Source organism: Akebia trifoliata, chromosome 6, assembly GCF_017979445.1.
Source record: "Akebia trifoliata isolate Shusen 1 chromosome 6, ASM1797944v1, whole genome shotgun sequence".
In the NCBI taxonomy this organism is placed as follows: Eukaryota; Viridiplantae; Streptophyta; class Magnoliopsida; order Ranunculales; family Lardizabalaceae; genus Akebia; species Akebia trifoliata.
The window spans coordinates 26,500,164-26,524,835 of NC_141380.1; the positions used below are offsets into that span (position 1 = coordinate 26,500,164).

Genomic DNA, 24,672 nt, shown 5'->3' on the forward strand with positions numbered 1-24,672 from the left:
TGTTAGTAATCGCCCATTCAATTCTCGAACAATTCATGAATTTTTTGTTTTTCTCAATGAAAATATTATTCATCGGATTATTAAATTATTATGAATAATTCACGTACTTTAACTTAAAAAGAGAGTAAAACACATTTTTTAATGAATTTTTAAAAATCTTGATAAAAAAATAGACTATTATAACTTGTTATATGTTGTTAAGTGTAAACTTGCAAACTGTAAATCTGAAATTATTCATTAACTATTAAGATAGAATATATGAATATCATACAACCTTCCACGTTCTAATAAATGTGATAAGGTTTGTTGACCTTTTAATTTTTATTTTTATCGGTTGGTTTGTTGGCTTTTACTTTCATTAAGAACAGTAGCACATGGCATACTTTTATTATGAAGTTAAAACCTTCCATGTGCAGCTTGGTCAATGCTTTAATTAACAAAAAACTAGCAAAAAGCCCTTGTCTTTAGCTTATAGTTAAAAATCGAACCCTTCAATTATTTTCTCAAAATCATTTTTTAGAATAGATGTTAAACGTCTTAATTAAAAGATGATGGTTTTTTTTTGGTTGTTGTAAAACATGTGTCTAAATTCCCCGCTAAATTTTTTGTGTTAAAGAAAAACTTTAATTATCGCCTAATACAAAAAAATAGTATCAATTACGCTTTTACACAAAGATCTATTCGCTTTTATGTAGTAGTGCTCTAATTTTGAAGAATCAACAATAAGATAAGATTCTTAGAGAAATAGAAAATAGACAAAATTTTGGGTAGAAAAATCAAAGCATCTATGTTGTCTACTATAGAGATATAGGTCAGGTTGAAAATGATGGATTGAAGATGAATTAGAATTGATTAAAATTAATTTACCATAAAAGTTGAAGACACTACAAAAATACAAGCTTTTAGTGACATTTTTTGCGGCAGTCAAAATAGGCGCCATTGTACACTACAGGAAAATGAATTTTTAACTTATATGTTGTTTGTTAAAAAAAGAAAAAAAAAATAACGACATATTTTTCGCGGCGGCCCAAATAGGCACCACCATACACTACAACAAAAATTTTGTAACAAAAAAAAAAAAAAAAGCCTAAGCTGCAATCGTCTCCGACATTTCCACTATCTCTATCTTCAAGACTTCTCCCATATCTCTCTCCCTTTTAAGCTACGAAGTTGCGACTGTCTTTGAGACTTCTTCCATCTCTTTCTCCTCTTTAAACTGCTAAGCAGCGATCTCGAGCTCTCTTCCAAGTTGCGAAGTTGCGATCGTCTTCTTCGAGACTTAATCAAGGTGTCTTGGAGGCTTCCACCATCTCCCTCTCTCTCTGACTTTGAGGGTTCCAAAGGATTTTTCATACTTCAGATCTCATAGATTGTGAGTTTTTTCATTTTTCCTCGTATTTCCCGAGATAATCATCAATTTTGGTTTCTTTATTGTTTCAGATCTCATAGATTGTGAGTTTTTTCATTTTTCTTGAGCAAATCTGGTTTTAAAACATCGATTGTGGGTTTTTTTTTTTTTTTTTTTGAGCAAATCGTCCTTGTCATCCATAGTTTTTGGATTTCAATTTTGCGTATTCAATTAGAGGTTGAAGGTTTAAAATCCTGGTGAGTCTCTCTTTAGTTCGAAGCATCAATCCTAGGATTTTCAATTTTAGCTAAATCCATAAAACTTAAATTACTGATTATATAGGTTAGTATACAACATTGAGATTAGGATACTTCAGCTCTAATCTCAACCTTATTTTGGATGGAATTAGATTGCAGGTGAATTTATCATTTAATTTCAATTTAAAAGACTTAGATTTAGAGTATCACTTTATTTTATTTTTAGAATTAAATCCTAATTTCGATTTAATCATTTGTTTTAGCAGTCCCGATACTTGTTTACCCCTCTCTCGTTTTCATTTGAGTCTTCTGTGAATATCCCCAATTAGACTAACCAAGTAATTTCTTGTTTGAATTCTTATATTTTCTGTAAATTTTCTCCAAATAACTTTTTTTTTTCTATTTTTATTGATTTTCATGGAGTGGTTAATATATATTTGTCCTTAATGAGTTTAATCGTATGGAATCGTGATTTATGGCATTGGATTGGTATGTCTTTGATGAAAAGGTTATTACAGAGAACAAGTTAAGTGATGTTAGTATTTAGTGTGAACTTGGCTAACTAACAATTATTATGTAGAGAAAAAAAATCTGTTGTTTCAATTTTAAAGTGACATTTGTATTTTAAAACAATTTTCTTATAATTTCATAACAAAACTCATATTTGATAACTTAATGCATGTTTTTTTTTATGTTTTTTTTTCCCATTTAAATAATATTATTTGTTTGTTATTTATTTTGCTCAATAGTTATCTTCGAACTATTTTTAAGGATCAAATAGTGATTCTAGAGCTATTTAGTTTAGATATATAGTTTGAGTCTCCCATGTGTCAAAGTATATTGAAGTAATGCATTTGGAACTTCTTTCCCTTAGCTATTTGCCTATAGTTACCTCATGGATATGAGTTGGATCAATAAGTCAAGGCTTAGTCAGGAATACAATGAAAGAGTGAAAAGTTTCATTGAGTTTGCAATTACTCACGGAGCAACTATCAACAGGATGTTGAAATGCCCATGTCCCAACAGCAACAACGTGTTTTATATGGATCAAGAAACAATATACAATCATCTGACATGTGATGATTTTGATAAAAATTATACTAAATGGTGGTTTCATGGAGAAGGCTTATCACAATCATCATTCGATGCGCATGTAATGGATATTGAACATGATGTGAGGGGTGAAAAAATGGGACATTTATTGCATGATTTGTTTGGTATGCACAACACAACTAGTGATATAAGCCTTTTGACATAGGCAACAAGGAGTGGTAAGAATGTAGATGCTAAGAAATTATTCAAGCTAGTAAAGGATGCTGAGTAAGAATTGTACCCAGGGTGTAGGAAACACATCAAGTCGTTCATTGTGAAATTATTTCACATAAAATGCCTAGCTGGATGGAGTAATGAGTCGTTTATCATGTTACTTGATTTGTTGAGAGAGGTATTCTCGAAGGGTTCGACATTGCCTGATAATTTCACTAAAACTAAGAAAATTATTATAGATTTAGGGCACAACACTACAAAATGCAAGCTTTTAGCGACACATTTTTCATGACGGCCATACTAGCGCTACTATTGAATACGTTTTTATGATAAAGGGTAATAAAAATTAATACCTGCGCGCGAAAACTAACGGATTTTCGTAAAAACACTCCTCCCTATCGACGAAATTTGTGAATATACTCTCTCTCTCTCTCTCTCTCTTTCTCTGTGTAACAATCTCTTCTCATCTCCTTTACAGTTAGGGTTTTGAATTAATGGCAGAAACTCCCTTTCTAACAGGTCTCTCTCTCTCTCTCTGGATATCTTAATGTTGAAAAACAATGGTAGATTTTCACATTCTCTAAAGTTTGGAGAATCCAAATTGCAGATTTCGTAGCTCTTTGAGCTCGGCCGAACGAGGTATGATTCCTATAACAAGACTATTAGGGTTTCTTTCTCCCATTGAATTCGATGGATTTATGGTTTAGAATTAAGTTTTTGTCCTTCATCTATGTACAATACTTGGGGGAGATTTTCAACAGAGATTGCATGAATCTGAGCAAAATTTGCTGGTTTTAGAGATCCAGATAAACAAGATTACTCAATTAGTAGGTATAATCCTGAAACTCCAGATTCTGTATAATTGATTTGAGAGTTTTTTTTTTTTTTTTTTTCGATTATGAGGGCTTTTAGCATTTGTGACTCTATGTTTCTTGATTTGTAGTTTTAAATCACCCAAATATTACTTCATTTCACCCAAATATTCTCATTCTGTAAGCAAATTTTTTGTTTTGTTACTACATTTCAAATTTTGTTTCATTTGTTCATACAGGATTTGTTCTAAACTAGTGTTTCTTCATATATCTATGAGCAGAAAATTTCTTCCCTTGCTGTGTCCTTGTTATTGTACTGTAAAGTCAGTGTTACCAATTAGAAAAACAATTTATTTAGTTTTGTGGACAATAGGTAAGGTTCGACTTTCTTGTTAGAGCTTTTTCTCTAATGTCATCTACTCGTGCATTGTTTTGATCTTTTAAGGAGAAATGGCCTTCTGGTTGGCACTATAGATTAAATAGGCCCAATATTGATGGTTACAAGTAATGTTTAATTATAGTTTATTTTATATAGTGTATAACTTAGGGGTCACATGATGCATATCGAGGACCTAATGAAGTCAGGGTGCCATGGCGTATCCATATTTAGTGTTTTAATACATAGTGTCACCCCATGTTATGCTTTAGCTCCGCATGTTAAGGTACTTGGCCTATGCACACCAAGCAGCCTGTAGCGAAGAACACTGTCCATGAGGTTTGCGATACAACCAAATCCTCCCATACGAACTATCTGAGAGAAGGTAGAGCTTTTATATCCATGTCTTAAAGGTGGTTGAAGAACAATAGCAATTGCTATTCTATGAGCCCATTATGTCCAGGGCAAGCTCAATCCAGTATTTACAATATGATATTTCAAAATTGTAACAGTAAAACAGAGAAATCACTAATACTAATACTTATAAGGGCCAAGAGAATGATGGGGAGAAGGAAGAACAAACCATTATGTGGAATGTAGCATTAGAGCCAGTGTGGCAAGAATTGAGTGACTGTGTAAGCAAAATTGAGATTGTAGATGAGACAGATGAATATGTTGATGTGCATAAAAGGTGTGGTTTGTTCCCTGGTGTCAGCATTCAAAGATCATTTGACACAATGATGATGGATCTTTTGATGCTGAGCTGAAGCTTGGTTTCAAATTCTTGGTTGAAAGTTACGTCTCTGATGTAGAATTAAACAAACCAAAATCCATATAGGTAATTTATCTTTTCTTAATTCCAGGAGAAGTTGTTATGGCCCTTGTTCTTCCATTAATTGTTGTTTCTCTTTTGATTTGTTATTGCTATCTCACTTTCAAACAACTGCATCAGAAAGTAGTCTTTTCAACCATTTGATTAATATTTGGGAGTTTAATCCAGGACCTGCTCCCGAAACTTGTGACCTTTATTTCTTGGTGGACTTCTAATTTCAATCACCACTATACCGGGAGGTATTATATACTTTAGCTGTTAAGATTCTTTCTTATTTCTTCTCAGTTGTCTAGACTGAGAAATCATAGACAATTCACGTGGCTAACCCTGTTTATATAATGGTTTGACTATGTTAAGATTAATTCAATTCTCATGGGATGGACATAACTAGGTATCATCTAATGGTCTCTGATTGTACACGAAATTCACCCAGAAAACAGCAACGTAAAGTGCTTCCTTAGCACAGCATTTGTTTCATGTAGCTTGGTATATGTCTAGTGAATTGTTGATCGTAGTCTACCAACAGCATCGCCATAAATAAGTGCACATGCAGCTGTGAGACCCATCATTGGAGGTCCCTCATTAGAAAGACTGATCATTTGAAAGTGCACATAAGAGATCCCTTAAGTGTAGAATTGAGTCACCCAATACATGATTCATAAACTTTTCTGATTGGCCTGTTATAACTTCCTTATTTTGCTGAAAGGATATAATGGTTCAAGTTTGGGCTACAGGAATAACTAGTTGTATGATCCTCAGTGCCACCTACTGCATATGTGCCATGTGTAGCTATTCCATTGGCTGCACACTGCCCTTATGTTCCACCTTATTTCTAACTGTAGATTATTCTGATACATTACATCCAAAAGTAGAGCTTGCATTCGATTGCTTAACAAACTATGGAGTATTGAGATACTTTGGCCTTTTAAATTGTAGTTTTGATTATGAACTATCTAACAAAGGCATAGATTTATCCGTATCTAATACATTAAATTTAGAAAACTTGAATGGGACAGGCTATATCAGATGGAAGCTGCATTTATTGCAGGTGGGTAATGTATTGCTAGAAATTCTCAGGGTCACATTCTATAGGCTACGACTTTCTTCTTTGGAAAGGCAACTAACAATGATGAAAAATTCAAAGCCCTCGTGGAGGTTTTGAAGTTTGCAAATTGGATGGCCAAAATGTAGTTTTCGACATGGATTCGTCTTCATTGGGCAGACCCCCCCCCCCCCCCTTTTTTTTTGCAAGGTATAAAGTTTATTAACTGAAAAAAATAAAGATGATCGAGGTGAACATCACAGTAAAAGGAGAACCAAAAAGACTACTAATTAGCCCCTCTAGCCAACATATAGCATCCCATCTATAAAATTAGATAGTTGAGCATGAGACTAGGCAATCATGCATCGAATCTTAGTCTGACACAAGTGTTCTATTCAGTAGAGGAGATACCGAGATCTGTTAGAAAAACCATTGTGAGTGACTCAATGGGGTTCCCGAACCTACAAACCTTGCTTAGTGAAACAAACAAAAAAAATGATAATGTTGAGGTTGAGGTTGTTACCATCCAAGATAAAAGTCCCTTGCTCTTTGAGCTGCATATTGGTCAGCCTTTCCTCTAGTTTGTTACCATCCAAGATAATTTGAAGTTTGTTTGAAATTCATGGGGTTCCCTCTAGTTTTTGTTAGCAGGGTCATGCTTTGTATCTCTTCCCCTATGTATGTTTTCTATTGTTATTAATGGCAGCCTCAATGGCAACTTTGAGGGGAAAAGGGACCTTTAGGCAAGGAGACCCTATCTATCTCCCTTTACCTTTTTGTTTAATAAGTTAAAATTGGGGTACCAATAGCAGCTTTATAAATTTTTGTGTGAAATTGATATAGGAGGAAAACGCATTTGGTTCATATTATTAGATTCTGATTCCAGACATTTTTTTATTATCAGAATCTCGTTGATTGACCATATTTCTGTAGTTATACAAAAAACAGATTTTAAAAACATAATAAACGGGTTCCTCCACATTTCTGATCTAGTTCCTGTTTTGGTTTCTGAAACTCAGGTCTTCTGCGCTTGAAAAGTTTGGAGTTGTCAGATACTGAAGGTGGAAGCAATGGTCTCCATCATATCTCTGGTTAGGCATCCTTCAATTGTTTGTGCTCATGATATGACCATTTTTTTTTATAACAAATTTGTATATTATATGACATCGTGCACATTTTCTTAAAAGGAAGCGAGTTAGTGCAACTTGTAGTGGGTTTTTAGGCTGTAAAAGTTTTTGTATCTAATCGCATACCAGTGCCTTAGGTTGCATTGACTCATTTTGGGTGATACAAGATGGTTTACAGGCTTTATGTTAGCCTCTATGTTGTAGCAAGGTATTGTCTGTTTATATGCTTGCGGTAAAGACTTGACACTTATATATTAAAGGAAAGTCTTGTCTAAGAGAATAAATTTAATTTTTAGATTTTATTGGAATCTCCAAATCAGTTCTTGATTAGCATCTCGTCTACTTTAACCCGATCCATGTTGAACTTTAATACAACTAATGTTCACTTTGTTCTTTCATCAATGTTGCCTTGCTTCAGGAGTAGGAACGGATGGAAAGTCAAGAACACTAGGAAGCAAGACAATTGCAATTCATGGCTGAGCAAGCCCAGCAGAAATGTGAAGGGGGAATGGATGCAGCATCTGCTGCTTAGTTATTTCTATCTATGTTTGCAGATGATCTTCAACCATGGATGGTTTGGGGCTACTATGTTTTTCCTATGATGTATGGGCAAAATGCCATAGCCATCAATGAATTTCTTGATGACAGATGCAACAATGTAAGATCTCCTTGTAGTTTCACAATTATTATTTGTTTTCTTGATTGAATGCTAGCATCTACATTATTTATGAAACATTTCTTCATATAGAATGGTTGTTGGTTGCTGTAGTTTATCTTCAACCCCAAAAGCCAGGTCGTCGTGCCAAGGTCTAGACCATTAGATGGTTCTCACGTGTCATGTGTTGTCTATCTCAAGAATCGTCTAATATTCTAGATCTTGAGTGACATGGTCAGCCACAACAACAACATAATTCTCCAACTATAGTTATATTCTTAGTCAATCTTCATATCTTTTCTTATGATCTGTTCTATTATATGTTGATGGATGTATTTTCTCACCATTCAACGACAACTTCGATCACTAATGTCTCAAGGACAGCCCCACAACGGAATAAATTAAATCCCCATTGTAGTGATCCGAAAAAAGATTCTTTAACTATAGAAAAAAGAAACCGAAACACTTTTCATATTGATCTAATTAACTTCTAGACTATAGGAATTATGTGGAGATAAATTGACAAGGGTCCTTTTTTCAGTGTCTCTTCCTCTTTGTAGTATACCCTATATGAAATATTCTTGTATTATGTTTTATGTTGGATTAAAACCACACGTGAGAATTCAATCTCAAACAGAACCACACAAGAAAATAAGACAAAAACATACAACACAGCAAGGTTTTACGAGGTTCGGATCCATAACTGGAATCCTACGTCCTCGGGACACCAACAATCCACTATCAAGAACCAAAGTAATACACCCTCAAGCAGTACAATTCTCTTCTCTCTTCGCTGTTATAGGCTTTCTTAATGGCCAAACAGGACTCTTAGAACAAGAACCTTGAAACATAGTCAGAAAACCTCACTTCCCTAAACCCTTTTTACACCCAAAGATCTCCTATGAATTCTATTCTCACAATGATACATATAAGACCCTTTTATAGATCAAGGGAATGAGAATACAACAAAGAAACAACATATCCTTAACCGATCAAGAACAAGAAAGGAACTAACTAACTAACTATCAATTCAGCTACCTCATAAAACGAACTTAACCGTTAGTCACACGTGGCAGCTGCTAGTTTGTAAACCACCAAACTAACATTCTACTTTAGCACTCCAACGTTAATCTGTAATCTAGATTGTCAATTTAAGATAGAACACTGCTATTGAATGTAAGTTCTGTTCTCAACATGTTTTGTGACTTGATTTGAATTGAAGACTTGTTCTTTTATGTGAGAATGCAAGAAAGAAATTTGATTTACAATTATATTATTGAATTAATCTTAACATAGTCAAACCATTATATAAACAGGGTTAGCCAGTGAATTGTCTATGATTTCTCAGTCTAGAGAACTGAGAAGAAATAAGAAAGAATCTTAACAGCTAAAGTATATAATACATGCGGGTATAGTGGTGACTGAAAATTGAAGTCCACCAAGAAATAAAGGTCACAAGTTCCGGGAGCAGGTCCTGGATTAAACTCCCAAATATTAATCAAATGGTTGAAAAGACCACTTTCCGATGCAATTGTCTGAAAGGGAGACAACAATAACAAATCAAAAGAGAAACAACAATTAATGGAAGAATAAGGGCCATAACAACTTCTCCTGGAATTAAGACAAGATAAATTACCTTTATGGATTTTGGTTTGCTCAATTCTACATCAGAGACGTAACTTTCAACCAAGAATTTGAAACCAAGCTTCAGCTCAGCATCAAAAGATCCATCATCATTGTGTCGAATGATCTTTGAATGCTGACACCAGGGAACAAACCACACCTTTTATGCACATCAACATATTCATCTGTCTCATCTACAATCTCAGTTATGCTTATACAGTCACTCAATTCTTGCCACACTGGCTCTAATGCTACATTTAACTTCCACATAATGGTTGTTCTTCCTTCTCCCCATCATTCTCTTGGCCCTTATAAGTATTAGTATTAGTGATTTCTCTGTTTTACTGTTACAATTTTGAAATATCATATTGTAAATACTGGATTGAGCTTTGTCCTGGACAGAATGGGCTCATAGAATAGCAATTGCTATTGTTCTTCAACCACCTTTAAGGCATGGATATAAAAGCTCTACCTTCTCTCAGATAGTTCGTATGGGAGGATTTGGTTGTATCGCAAACCTCATGGACGGTGTTCTTCGCTACAGGCTGCTTGGTGTGCATAAGCCAAGTAATTCTTTAACACACAGAGCTAAAGCATAACATGGGGTGACACTATGTATTAAAACACTAAATATGGATACGCCATGGCACCCTGACTTCATTAGGTCCCCGATATGCATCATGTGACCCATAATTCATCCACTATATAAAATAAACTATAATTAAACATTACTTGTAACAATCAATATTGGACCCATTTAATCTATAGTGCCGACCAGAAGGCCATTTCTCCTTTAAAGATCAAAACAATGCACGAGTAGATGACATTAGAGATAAAGCTCTAACAAGAAAGTCGAACCTTACCTATTGTCCACAAAAGTAAATAAATTGTTTTTTTGATTGGTAACACTGACTTTACAGCACAATAACAAGGACACAGCAAGGGAAGAAATTTCCTGCTCATAGATATATGAAGAAACACTAGTTTAGAACAAATCCTATATGAACAAATGAAACAAAATTTGAAATGAAGTAACAAAACAAACAATTTGCTTACAGAATGAGAATATTTGGGTGAAATGAAGTAATATTTGGGTGATTTAAAACTACAAATCAAGAAACATCGAGTCACAAATGCTAAAAGCCCTCATAATCGAAAAAAAAAAAAAAAACTCTCAAATTAATTATACAAAATCTGGAGTTTCAGGATTGTACCTACTAATTGAGTAATCTTGTTTATCTGGATCTCTAAAACCAGCAAATTTTGCTCAGATTCAAGCAATCTCTGTTGAAAATCTTCCCCAAGTATCGTACATAGATGAAGGACAAAAAGTTAATTCTAAACCTTAAATCCATTGAATTCGATGGGAGAAAGAAACCCTAAAAATCTTGTTATAGGAATCATACCTCGTTCGGCCGAACTCAGAGAGCTACGAAATCTGCGATTAGGATTCTCCAAACTTCAGAGAATGTGAAAATCTACCATTGTTTTTCAACATTAAGATATCGAGAGAGAGAGAGAGAGAGAGAGAGAGAGAGAGAGAGAGAGAGAGAGAGACCTATTAGAAGGGGAGTTTCCGCCATTAAATCAAAACCCTAACTGTAAAGGAGATGAGAAGAGATTGTTACAGAAGAGAGAGAGAGAGAGAGAGAGAGAGTATATTCACGAAATTTCGTCGATAGGGAGAGAGTGTTTTTACGAAAATCTGTAAGTTTTCGCGCGCAGGTTTTAATTTTTAATTCCCTTTATCATAAAAACGTATTCAATAGTGGCGCTAGTTTGGCCGTCGTGAAAAATGTGTCGCTAAAAGCTTGCATTTTGTAGTGTTGTGCCCTAAATCTATAATAATTTTCTTAGTTTTAGTGAAATTATCAGGCAATGTCGAACCCTTCGAGAATACATCTCTCAACAAATCAAGTAACATGATAAATGATTTATTACTCCATCCAGCTAGGCATTTTATGTGAAATAATTTCACAATGAATGACTTGATGTGTTTCCTACACCCTGGGTACCATTCTTACTCAGCATCTTTACTAGCTTGAATAATTTCTTAGCATCTACATTCTTACCACTCCTTGTTGCCTATGTCAAAAGGCTTATATCACTAGTTGTGTTGTGCATACCAAACAAATCATGCAATAAATGTCCCATTTTTTCACCCCTCACATCATGTTCAATATCCATTACATGCGCATCGAATGATGATTGTGATAAGCCTTCTCCATGAAACCACCATTTAGTATAATTTTTATCAAAATCATCACATGTCATATGATTGTATATTGTTTCTTGATCCATATAAAACACGTTGTTGCTGTTGGGACATGGGCATTTCAACATCCTGTTGATAGTTGCTCCGTGAGTAATTGCAAACTCAATGAAACTTTTCACTCTTTCATTGTATTCCTGACTAAGCCTTGACTTATTGATCCAACTCATATCCATGAGGTAACTATAGGCAAATAGCTAAGGGAAAGAAGTTCCAAATGCATTACTTCAATATACTTTGACACATGGGAGACTCAAACTATATATCTAAACTAAATAGCTCTAGAATCACTATTTGATCCTTAAAAATAGTTCGAAGATCACTATTGAGCAAAATAAATAACAAACAAATAATACTATTTAAATGGAAAAAAAAAACATAAAAAAAAACATGCATTTATCTAGGGAGAACAAATATGGATTAAGTTATCAAATATGAGTTTTGTTATGAAATTATAAGAAAGTTGTTTTAAAATACAAATGTCACGTTAAAATTGAAACAACAGATTTTTTTCTCTACATAATAATTGTTAGTTAGCCAAGTTCACACTAAATACTAACATCACTTAACTTGTTCTCTCTAATAACCTTTTCATCAAAGACATACCAATCCAATGCCATAAATCACGATTCCATATGATTAAACTCATTAAGGACAAATATATATTAACCACTCCATGAAAATCAATAAAAATAGAAAAAAAAAGTTATTTGGAGAAAATTTACAGAAAATATAAGAATTCAAACAAGAAATTACTTGGTTAGTCCAATTGGGGATATTCACAGAAGACTCAAATGAAAACGAGAGAGGGTAAACAAGTATCGGGACTGCTAAAACAAATGATTAAATCGAAATTAGGATTTAATTCTAAAAATAAATAAAGTGATACTCTAAATCTAAGTCTTTTAAACTGAAATTAAATGATAAATTCACCTGCAATCTAATTCCATCCAAAATAAGGTTGAGATTAGAGCTGAAGTATCCTAATCTCAATGTTGTATACTAACCTATATAATCAGTAATTTAAGTTTTATGGATTTAGCTAAAATTGAAAATCCTAGGATTGATGCTTCGAACCAAAGAGTGACTCACCAGGATTTTAAACCTTCAACCTCTAATTGAATACGCAAAATTGAAATCCGAAAAACTATGGATGACAAGGACGATTGATGCTTCCAAATAATAAAACCAGAAAAAAAAAAAAAACCCACAATCGATGTTTTAAAACCAGATTTGCTCAAGAAAAATGAAAAAACTCACAATCTATGAGATCTGAAACAATAAAGAAACCAAATTTGATGATTATCTCGGGAAACACGAGGAAAAATGAAAAAACTCACAATCTATGAGATCTGAAGTATGAAAAATCCTATGGAACCCTCAAAGTCAGAGAGAGAGGGAGATGGTGGAAGCCTCCAAGACACCTTGAGTAAGTCTCGAAGAAGACGATCGCAACTTCGCAACTTCGAACTTGGAAGAGAGCTTGAGATCGCTGCTTAGCAGTTTAAGGAGGAGAGAGAGTTGGAAGAAGTCTCAAAGACAATTGCAACTTCGTAGCTTAAAAAGGAGAGAGATATGGGAGAAGTCTCGAAGACAAAGATAGTGGAAATGTCGGAGACGATTGCAGCTTCGGCTTTTATTTATTTTTTTTGTTACAAAATTTTTGTTGTAGTGTATGGTGGTGCCTATTTGGGCCGCCGCAAAAAATATGTCGTTATTTTTTTTTTTTCTTTTTTTAACAAACAACATATAAGTTAAAAATTTATTTTCCTGTAGTGTACAATGGCGCCTATTTTGACTACTGCAAAAAATGTCACTAAAGGATTGTATTTTTGTAGTGTCTTCAACTTTTATGGTAAATTAATTTTAATCAATTCTAACTCATCTTCAATCCAGCATTTTCAAGCTGCCCTATATCTCTATAGTAGACAACATAGATGCTTTGATTTTTCTACCCAAAATTTTATCTGTTTTCTATTTCTCTAAGAATCTTATCTTATTGTTGATTCTTCAAAATTAGAGCACTACAACATAAAAGCGAATAGATCTTTGTGTAAAAGCGTAATTGATACTGTTTTTTGTATTAGGTGATAATTAAAGTTTTTCTTTAACACAAAAAATTTAGCGGGGAATTTAGACACATGTTTTACAAAAAAAAAAAAAGAAAAAACCATCATCTTTTAATTAAGACGTTTAACATCTATTCTAAAATATGATTTGAGAAAATAATTGAAGGGTTCGATTTTTAACTATAAGCTAAAGACAAGGGCTTTTTGCTAGTTTTTTGTTAATTAAAACATTGACAAAACCACCGATAAAAATAAAAATAAAAAGGTCAACAAGCCTTATCACATTTATTAGAACGTGGAAGGTTGTACGATATTCATTATTCTATCTTAATAGTTAATGAATATTTTCAGATTTACAGTTTGCAAGTTTACACTTAACAACATATAACAAGTTATAATAGTCTGTTTTTTTTATCAAGATTATTAAAAATTCATTAAAAAATGTGTTTTACTCTCTTTTTAACTTAAGGTACGTGAATTATTCATAATAATTTAGAAATCCGATGAATAATATTTTCATTGAGAAAAACAAAAAATTCATGAATTTTTTGAGAATTGAATGGGAGATTACTAACAAGAAACTTGATAAAGGATTGGGATTTGTGCAAAACAACTTGATGGAACCAACTCATCGACTCAACTCATGAATTGTCTCAAATAGTTGAGCATTCAAGTCAAAATACAAGTAACAGTTACACATTCTCTCATAAAATTGAAGCAATATTTTCCAAATCTTACTTTTTCAATTTTATTACCACTTCTCTCTTTACGAAACTGTTACTTTTGAATAACAGAAGTACTATTTATATATAATCATATAAATTACAAAAGAATAATAATAGAATCGATACAAAACCCTCAATATTCTTTTAGTATTTTAAAAATAAAAATAACGTTCTAATGGTGTTAGACATTAAAAAACAATATTTTAAAAGTGTTGGACATTTAATGTCCATCGACACTGGTTAATTTTGTAAACAACCGTTTGGAAATGAAGGGTATATTTTCATTCATAGATAATGATTTCGTAAAGAGGGTGTTCGTAAGAAAGTTAAAAATTTAAGGTTTAAAAAGAATTTAAGAGATAATACTTATATGATTGAGAAAGACTACGTGAGTGTCTTGTGAAAGGGCTTTCAATGGGCTGATCTGAGACCACCATAAATCTATAGGTCTCATTCAGATCTCAAATTCAATCATCTTCAACTTTTATTGTAAATTAATTTTAATCCATTCAACCTCATCTTTAATCCATTATTTCCAACCTCTCCTAAACATGATTTTAAATATCATCCAAAATCGAGACTGCTCGTCCAAGACGTCTCAACATCATCCACCAATGAGATGGATAGATTAGTCAAATGTATCGAATGTGATTTAAAACCACAGTTCATTTTTCTCATTGTTGAATGAGAACTTGTCCAAGACGACTCGATCTTGTTCATGGACGAGACGAAACGTCAAGACAAGTTTTTAAAGCATGCTCCTAATCCTTTGTAGACACACTTTAATTTTTCTACCCAGAATTTCATCCATCTTCTATTTCTTTAGGAATTTTAATTTTATTCTTGAGTTTTCAAGATTGGAACACTACTATATAAAAGAGAATAGATGTTCGTGTAAAAACTTAATCGACACTATTTTTTGTACTAACTGATATCTAAAGTTCTTCTTTAACAAGCAATTTGAGGAATAATTTAACAGGGACTTTGGACTCCTATTTTAAGGGGAAAAAAAAACCATCATGTTCTTACTCAGACATTTGACATCTACTCTAAAAAATGATTTTGAAAAAATAATTGAAGGGTGTGGTTTTTAACTATTAGTTGAAGACGATGGCTTATTGCTAATTTTTCATCAATTAAAATATTTTCTAAGAAGCTCCTAAAAGTTTGTGTAATAATAAGGGCGAGCACGTGAAGTGTGGGTTAGGCGCACGTCACGGGTTCGATTCCCCCCTTGGATTTTTCTCATGATTTAACTGGGGGACCATGGCGGTGGGTTGTTGTGGTAGTCTTCCTGAGATTAGTCGTGGTGCGTGCAAGCTGGCCCGAACACTCAGTTAGCAAAAAAAATTAGGAGTTGTGCTAGAGAGACCTCAGTGGGGGACACTTTGGCGTGGTGGCGCGCGCATGTCTATAAATGCATCTTACTCGTATCTAGGAGAAAACGAATCATGGGCATGCATGTACCACCACGTCAAGATGTCTCTTGTGTGTCCCCCACTGAGATCACTCCTTCATTGATCTAAAATTAATTAGACCTTGTGGAGGTTGTTCCCAAGGTTTTAGGTTCAAACCTCTTGAATCCTTTCTTAAGCTAATCACTAACCAGATCAAGCAAAGTAATAATAATAATAATAATAATAATAATAATAATAATAAAATTTATTAAGTCATGCATGAAAGGTACAACCGGTTGTGTCAAGATCATAATAATAAAAGTATACCATATATCATATATCTTATATCTTATATTATCTTATATGAGTAAAAGTCGACAATTCGGATGTTGAGTCTATATCTTAAAGAACAATGCTAAAAAATTGGGGGACGTGAAAATAAAAACTAAAAAAATTCTTTTACGTGCTGTAGAAGTGTTGGTAAATGAAAAAATAAAAAATTGAGCTGTAAGAGCCTTTTTACGTAGATAGAGTATAGATATAGAGAAAAGTATAATATGCCTTCTTTAATAAAAGTAAAAGGTCAACAAATAATAAACAAAGCATATCTTCATCTATATATAGTTGTAGAAAATAAAAATCAAACATCCACCCCATTGTTATAGCACCTTAAAGACCATCGCATATCCCACCATGGCGCGAAATTTTCCCAAACACATCTTCTTCTTCATTGTCTTCGCCTTCTTCATCTCCAGTAACGTTGTGACGGATGGAAAACCACTCGCCCACTTCTCTCGATCCTTAGATCCAAGTGAGAATGGATTTAAACACAAGAAATTAACTCACCTTCACTTCTACTACCATAACATTGTTAATGGTCCCAACACCTCAACTGTCAAAATTACCAACACTACATCAAAAACATTCTTCGGTGGGGTGGTGGTGATGGATGACCCATTAACAGTGGGACCAGAGTTAACATCAAAGATCATTGGAAGAGGTCAAGGGATCTATCCCTTAATTTCACAAAGTGAGATAGTATTGTTGCTTGTCTCCAGTTTTGTTTTCACTGAAGGGAAGTATAATGGGAGTACAATAAGCATATTAGGGAGGATTAGAGAGGATGATAAAGTAAAAGAGATTCCTATTGTTGGAGGAACTGGAGTTTTTAGGTTTGCTAAAGGGTATGTTCAGGCAAGAACTCGGCTCTTTGATACTATATCTAGGTATCTAGTTTCTGAGTTTAACGTTTTCATCTACCATTATTAATGCCCTTTTTTTTTTTTTTACGAGGAGGTGGGGGTCTTTGTCTTTGTTTTTATTGATGTATTTGTAATAATTTGAGCTTAAATGCTTTCTTGTGTTTAATATATATGTTTTATGGTTTCATTTGTCTTCCATTAATAAAATATTTTTAAGATTTTACTTTTGCCTCGGGTTTGTTCTTATGGAAAATGACTAGAAAACATATGGTCTTGACCATGCAAGTGTGTAATCCAAAGGTTCGGATTATCCATGAGATAAGTAACAATAGGATATGTATTACTAGGATGCAAATGAATCCCAAGTATTGAATCTCTCACTTGCATTGGTGAGATTGTTGTGTAAATGCCTTGTATTCTATTACGCTACGCAGAGTTGCAGACAATCGTGTAATATTTTCTAAAGGAGTTTTTTATTTTGGGGAGTTTTGCTTGTTTTGATAACTTTCGGTTATATAAATAGAGATCTCTAGGACTATAAAACTTAAGAGAGAATATAGTGATTGTTCTTGTTTTGTTCCGTGGGTGTAGGCACACTGTCGAACCACGTAAATCCTTGTGTTTTGTGCAATTATGTTTTCTTTGCTATTGCGATTTTTTCATAGAAATATGTGTTTTTTCTCAAGCCGTTGGAACATTTATAATTTTGAATAATGCTAAATTGGGTTCAAAATTGACCTCAATTCACACTTTGAAAATGTGGAAGTGTGTACACAACCACACATGCTTTTCATTTAGATATGAATGAAAAGCATCTATGGTTCTGTGCACACCTGCACACCAACAGAATGTAAATTGAGGTCAGTTTGGAAGTCACTCCAAAATGACTCATTTAAGTTACCCTATAAGTACATGCTAATTGGCTATAATAGATCCCCTTCCCCACGTGGCATGCCCAAAAGTGTTAGTCAGGGTACAAGCTTGAGTTTGTTAGTCAGGCTAGTTGGACTCCAACATATTTACAATTGTAATGAGAGATGGTTAAGTATTGTTGACCCAAATCCTCATTTTTTTAAATATGAATATACCCTAGCCTTTAAATCAAATGACAACACATACCATACTACATGTAAAATGAAAATTTTGACGAGCCAAGGCCAAAAAATTTTAGAAACCAAATTTTGACGGCTCAGGGGCATTGAAATATTTTATGCTTCCAGATTTGATGGCTTAGATCCGTCAAATTTCTCCCATCCTCCATTAATTTGATGGTTTTGCGCTATTTAAAAAAGAAAAAAAAATAGTGAAAAATTTGATGCCTTGGTCTATCGAATTTTATGAAATTCAACAGCCTTAGGCTGTCGAATATGGGTTTTTTGACGTTGTGCCTACACTATTTGTTAATATGTGAGCTTCGAAACCTTTTGGGAAGGTTTGAGCTCATCTACTTGGATTTGGGAGTCGTCACCTGTCACGCCTTGAAATCCCAACACGAAACCCTATGATTCATCAGTTAGAATATCGAGGAGTAAGGTAACCAATCACACAACCTGATAGAACATTCACAAGCAATAATACTTATGGAAAAGAAAATATACGCAACAGAACAAACATTTGACGAACATCTAAATAAGAGTCTAGAGTAAACGGAAACAACCACCAAATACTGATATCATTAAAATCCTCAATCTCATAATATAGTTCTTATCTACAAGCAAAAATCGCTAGGATCCTCTACTAATCCTCAAAGACACGATGGTGACAAGACATCGATCTGGTCCTCTTCAAAGACCTCATCAAAGAACTCCTCAAAGAACGATTCCTTAATAGCTGAATAATCTGTAAGGGGAATGATATGGTGAGTAATGAGGGAATGTTACTCAGTAGGATGAACGTCGTTCTCATAGCGAGTCATACATGCACGAGTAATCATTTGAACAGTTAAATAATTCAAGTTTTTCATAATGTAACATACGATAAATGTCTAAGCATATTTCGTAAACAGTTAAAATAATTTCAATCTATCATTTCTATTATTTAAAGTAACCTATTTATCTTTTAAATAAAAACATCTATCAAACATCACAAAATAAAGAAAATATACATAATAAAAACACGACGGTGTAGTTGATAAGAGAGCAAAGGAACACGTTGATATAACCGCCTTGACTATGACAATTCGTTATTCCAGATTTCCAATCCGACATGGAATCTCATCGTTATAATCTAATTTTGTGGTCGGTCTAACATACTACAGTTGGATGACCATTTATCCGGTTCAAACTGTCCATTACTCAAGAATCCAATACTGAGTTCAACTAAAAGTGAGGTTAACTGTTTGACCACTACAGACTAACAATCATCACTAACTAGCTCAAGAGATCCCTCACATCGAAGTCTATCAAGAGGCAATGCATGTGAACCCCGCCTATCTCTACATTATACCGCATTTACATTCAACGTTTGTTAAAAAATAAGTAAATTTTGTTTTTGGATCTCATAACTATAATATGCTCTAAGGTATCCCATACTACCAAAAAACATATGACATCTAGTGCTATCTTAAATTAACTTGTCACTTTTGGATATACGACAACACATCACTTTTTATGGATTTTCTATGAATCTTTTCTGGTAAAATAAATAGTTTATTTTTTATATATTATATACTAATTTTTTTGTATCGAAAATACAAACAAGATCTGATAGTGCTCTCCAATGACAATCATCTGTTATTTTCATCTATCAATTATCTCATTTATCTATCTATCATATTTTATGTGACATGGCCACTAAGTAAAACTGGAGGTACTATCCCAACAATCAATCAAGAACATACGTTCTCTCTACCCATCCATCAATCAATCAATCGTCTAACTTCCTATATATCTATCAAAGTAACTTCGTCTTTAAAGTTGTTTGAAATTCATATAGCATCAACCAATTCCATTCGATGGTTTTGATTAAGTAAAAAGGCTTGAAAAACATATTGAAATCGTAAGATGTAAAAACTGAAAATCTGTGAAAATTTGACTAAGTGTTAAAAAAATGATTTTTTCAAAGTTGTTGAAATTGAAAAGCCCTCGATAACATGAGAAACATCATAAAATTTTTATTACTTAATTCAAAGGAACGCTTAAGATATCACGTTTTGAAAATCGGGAGAAAACGTCGAATTTTATGCTTTTAAAAAAAAAAAAAAAGTTACATTTTGATACGATGAGATTTGGATCTTAAAATCATTCCCAACGTTTCAAAATGGAAGGTAAAACCTTAACTTCATTAAAAAACTTATAGTAATTGAAAATTACTTCAATATTTTTAATGAAATAAAAGTATAAAATGGGTATACATACTATATAGAAGCAACACAAATAAAAATTTGAACTAACTCAACATTTATATTTTTTTTTTTTGAATTGCTAATTTTTTCGTCGAAACTTGACAAAAATCGATACAAACCTTATACTACTCATAAAATGTATAAAATACATTAAATAAATCAAATGAATTAAAATAAATAAAAAATAATCATGCAAACATGATCCAATACGTTCAAACATGTATAAATATAATAAAACAATTGATTTATCGAAGATCACATGGATTTTCTATGAAATTATTGTATACTTTGAGTTATATTCGACGGTTGAACGAAGTTTAAGATCGTCTATGGCCAATTGCTAAATTTTATCTCCGACGAAAATCGAATTTCTTTGTGTCCACGCGTAGTCTTTAACGACGTGCACGACTTACCTTCTTAATAGCCAAATAGGACTCTTAGAACAAGAACCCTTAAACACAGTCAGAAAACCTCACTTCCCTAAACCCTTTTACACTCAAAGATCTCCTTTGAATTCTATTCTCACAATGATACATATAAGACCCTTTTATAGATCAAGGGAATGAGAGTACAACAAAGAAACAACATGTCCTTAACCGATCATGAACAAGAAAAGGAACTAACTAACTAACTATCAATTCAGCTACCTCATAAAACTAACTTAACCGTTAGTCACACGTGGCAGCTGCTAGTTTGTAAACCACCAAACTAACATTCTACTTTAGCACTCCAACGTTAATCTCTAATCAAGATTGTCAATTTAAGATAGAACACTGCTATTGAATGTAAGTTTTGTTCTCAGCATGTTTTGTGTCACTTGATTTGAGTTGAAGACTTGTTCTTTTATGTGAGAATGCAAGAAAGAAATTTGATTTACAGTTATATTATTATTTTGGACATTATTATAAAAAATGACTGACCCCAAATATTTGTAATAACTCTTCGATGGTGATCATGACATCATTGACAAAATGCGCGTAGCTTTAGATATGAGACAACGTACAACTTGGTGCAATGCTTCACTAAAATTGATCAAGTATAGATTCAAACCCGAATCCAAGTCTAATGTAATGTTGGACTCATAAAATTTACCACAGATTTCTCAGAGTCAAATTTGTTATGTATTAGCAGGGGTACCAAGGTAGAAGTAGACCCAATATGAGCTAAAATAAAATTAGCAATTTATATGATAAAGATAGCCTAACATATATACCCTTTCCAAATTATGTGGAACAGTTTGTTTCTTGATCTCCAAGAAATGGACTTTAATTCCTAACTTTCCAGCTAAGAACTTGGTGTGTTCTTCTTCATTTTCCCGATTTTTTTTCATCAAAGAAAGTCTTCATAACCAGCTGCCATTTTATTTATTATATTTCTAGCTCCTATGTTTTGTATCAGAGATTTTGTTAGCTAAACTTTCTATCTAATTATGTATTAAAATTAGAGTAGGCCTAGCTTGACTAAGTTAGTAAGGAAAGTGTTTTTGTTAAAATTATGTTAGGAATGTGATACCGTCAACCCCAACACCACCTGATCATCATGGTGCCAAGGTCTGATTTTCATGTCTCCAATGTTGTCTATCTCGAGAACCATCCCACAGTCTGGACCTTAAGTTAAACAGTCGATTGGGGCTGATAGCAACACTACTCTTTATTTTCACAAAACTCAATTCCTCATGCATTGTTTAATTAATTGAACTTTGCTCATCTCCTTCAAATTTCTTATTTTCCTTTAATAAAATCATCTTTATTTGGTCATTTTATCTATAAGAGAGGCTTTTTCTTCTAGTGATTAAGTTTCAGTTACTCTCTCTGTCTTGCATGGGAATCCTTACATTAACACTGCCACTTGATTAAGTGATCTGAAAATTTATCATCACTGGAAAATAGTAAAGTTGTGCATTTGAAACTTTTACCTCTGTTTGACTGTTGTTTGTCATTCTAGAAAACTTCTAGTTGGCTCTAGGTGGTCTACCAGTAGTTGAAGAATGAACTGGTCATCTAATCAACCTTTAGGAACACTATTTTATTTTTCATGAATACTTTTGAGTAGATCACTTCGTTTCTCCATTTTAGTATACATTTATGAATAAAACATGATTCATATTATGGTTTACAGATGGTAAAAAATAGAGGGTTGTATATCAGAATTCAGAATAACTTATTTCTCCATCTTGCAGATTCCAATTCGAATATTTGGGGATAGATGAAGATGTCGAAGCATTGGAGAGGGCTACAATTTGTTTGAAGAAGCTGATAGAGGTATGAGCTACTTCTAGTTAATTTTTTATTTGCTAATGTTCGCAACAAGGATCATCCATCAATTACATGCCAACATATGTTGTCTTCTTTATTTGTCATGAGGCATGCTAGCCAATGTACCAACTAGTTGCTGTAATCATGTATCCTCAAGAGTGGGATTGAAACAGATTCCTCATGTATCTTGGATAGATTAAAGCATATTTTAACTGCTCGAAAATTTTCTCTACATTGACCAATCACTCTTGCTCATTTAATACATGAGGTTTCATGACTAGTAGCAAAACTTAAATTGACTAGATCTGATTTTGATTGATGATCTCATTTTGCAAATACGATCATATGTAGTCTTATCCTTTGAAATGTAAGGCAGTGTACATTTCGATAACTTTCAAAGATAGGATTCCTTATTATGACAAATCACCACCACATTTAGAACGTCTTTGAGATTTGAATTTTTGACTGAGATTTGAATGCTTTCAGAACTCCGACATAGGTAGGAGTTTATTTAGTGAACTTGGCTAACTAACTATTTAGAATACTTTTTAAGCCTATTATCTATGATTTAAGTTCATAAATGAGAAGCAAATTAAAGGCTAAATATGGGAGATAATTCTTAAGATCTTGATAGATGTACCTAAATGTTATTCTAAATCTTCTCATAACTGTAGACCCATTCACCTCCAAACCAGCACTTTGACACTATCGGACAGGTGCTGTTGAGTTTGTATATTCCTCATGGCGTTAGGTTTGGATATGACTTTGTTGAGTTCCTTGATTAGAACTTCGTTGCTTGGGCCAAAACGAAACTTGTTTCATTATCTCTATGTTCATTTCAACTCAATACTCTAGCTTAGTCAAATCTGCTTCCACAAACTAGACTAGTCACTTTTAAAGCAGTTTTGATAATCTGAATATTTAAATACATTTGATAATATGAAATTCCCTATCTCCCTGTTTCTCCGATGAACAAATCTGCAAAGCTCTATCTGTTGATGTTCTACATAATTTGTTTTCTAAGATTATTAGTTGTGAATAGGGCTTGTTTGGTTGATGTTTTCATAGTTGATCTTCTATGATGTATTTCAACTTCCTAAGTAGGAGATCTTCTAAGAAAGTCCGACCCACTCGTTAACATGCCACGTGGATTCCTATGATGTTGCTAGACTGCTTCTTTAGTTTCTCCAACAGTAACATTAGATGCTAAATAAATGTAAAGGCCTCAGTTTTAAGTCTTAATGATAACAGTTAGGCTTTTACCTTGAGAGACCATTGGTGCCTCAATAGGTGTTGTATGCAATGGTGGTGAAACCAACTAATTACTGATTTCATTTGACTTGTATCAATTGCTTCTCTTCTTAATCCTTTTTTTATTTATTTGTGGCTGGAACTGATATTCACTTTGATCTGCAAATATTGGGAGAATGAGAAGGTCCGGCTAGATTATAGGTCAGTTCATATGTATACATTGGATGATGAAGTTGAGACATTCCCTTCAAAAGCACATGTGTATTGAATTTCATCCTCAAAACAATGGATAGGATCTCATGTGGATCACCCAAGTTCTCAATGAAGTGTTGATATAATGATTGTAGCATACAGCGGAATGGTTGATCTGAAAAGATGATCATTTAAGTTGGCGTTGCATTTACACTCTTGAATAAGCTCTTTGATCCCCTTGTGGACTTGTGCAATTCATTTTTTTTTGCTTTCAGCTATACCACAGTTATAAATACACATTATACTTCTATTATAAAAATAATAATTTTAAAATAAAAAAAAATTCTTATTAGTGACGGCCATTCCCGCCACTATAGGCATTCAAAATCGTATTATAACTACGGTAAAAAATAAATTCGCGGCGGCCACTATAGTGTCTCATTTATATCTATAGTGATAATAATAATTTCAATTAGTGGCGGTTTATGACTGTCACTATAGGTCTCATTCATACCTATTACGATGGTAATACAATCAATTAGTGGCGGTTTTTGACCATCACTATAGGGCCCCATATGGCCTTTACCTACACTACATATAGTGGTGTTACACGTGGCCATCACTATTA

At 33.4% G+C, this 24,672-nt stretch overlaps 1 protein-coding gene and 1 long non-coding RNA gene across 3 annotated transcripts; both read left to right on the top strand.

The window, feature by feature from the left end:
• The first annotated feature begins 1,056 nt into the window (after window positions 1–1,056).
• On the top strand, window positions 1,057–7,767 carry LOC147400556 (uncharacterized). Of its 2 annotated transcripts, none has more exons than XR_015179407.1 (5): window positions 1,057–1,372; window positions 3,391–3,510; window positions 3,633–3,702; window positions 6,953–7,024; window positions 7,479–7,767. It is a non-coding gene; the product is annotated as an uncharacterized LOC147400556 (long non-coding RNA). The 2 variants fall into 2 exon arrangements; XR_015179408.1 differs by lacking the exon at window positions 1,057–1,372 and adding an exon at window positions 1,436–1,452.
• Window positions 7,768–16,494: 8,727 nt separating this feature from the next.
• Window positions 16,495–23,386, top strand: LOC147400557 (dirigent protein 8-like). Its single transcript, XM_086444607.1, has 3 exons — window positions 16,495–17,027; window positions 22,526–22,607; window positions 23,276–23,386. Exons 1-3 carry the CDS (start codon window positions 16,495–16,497, stop codon window positions 23,384–23,386), a joined length of 726 nt encoding a protein of 241 aa, XP_086300733.1.
• The last annotated feature ends 1,286 nt before the right edge of the window (window positions 23,387–24,672 follow it).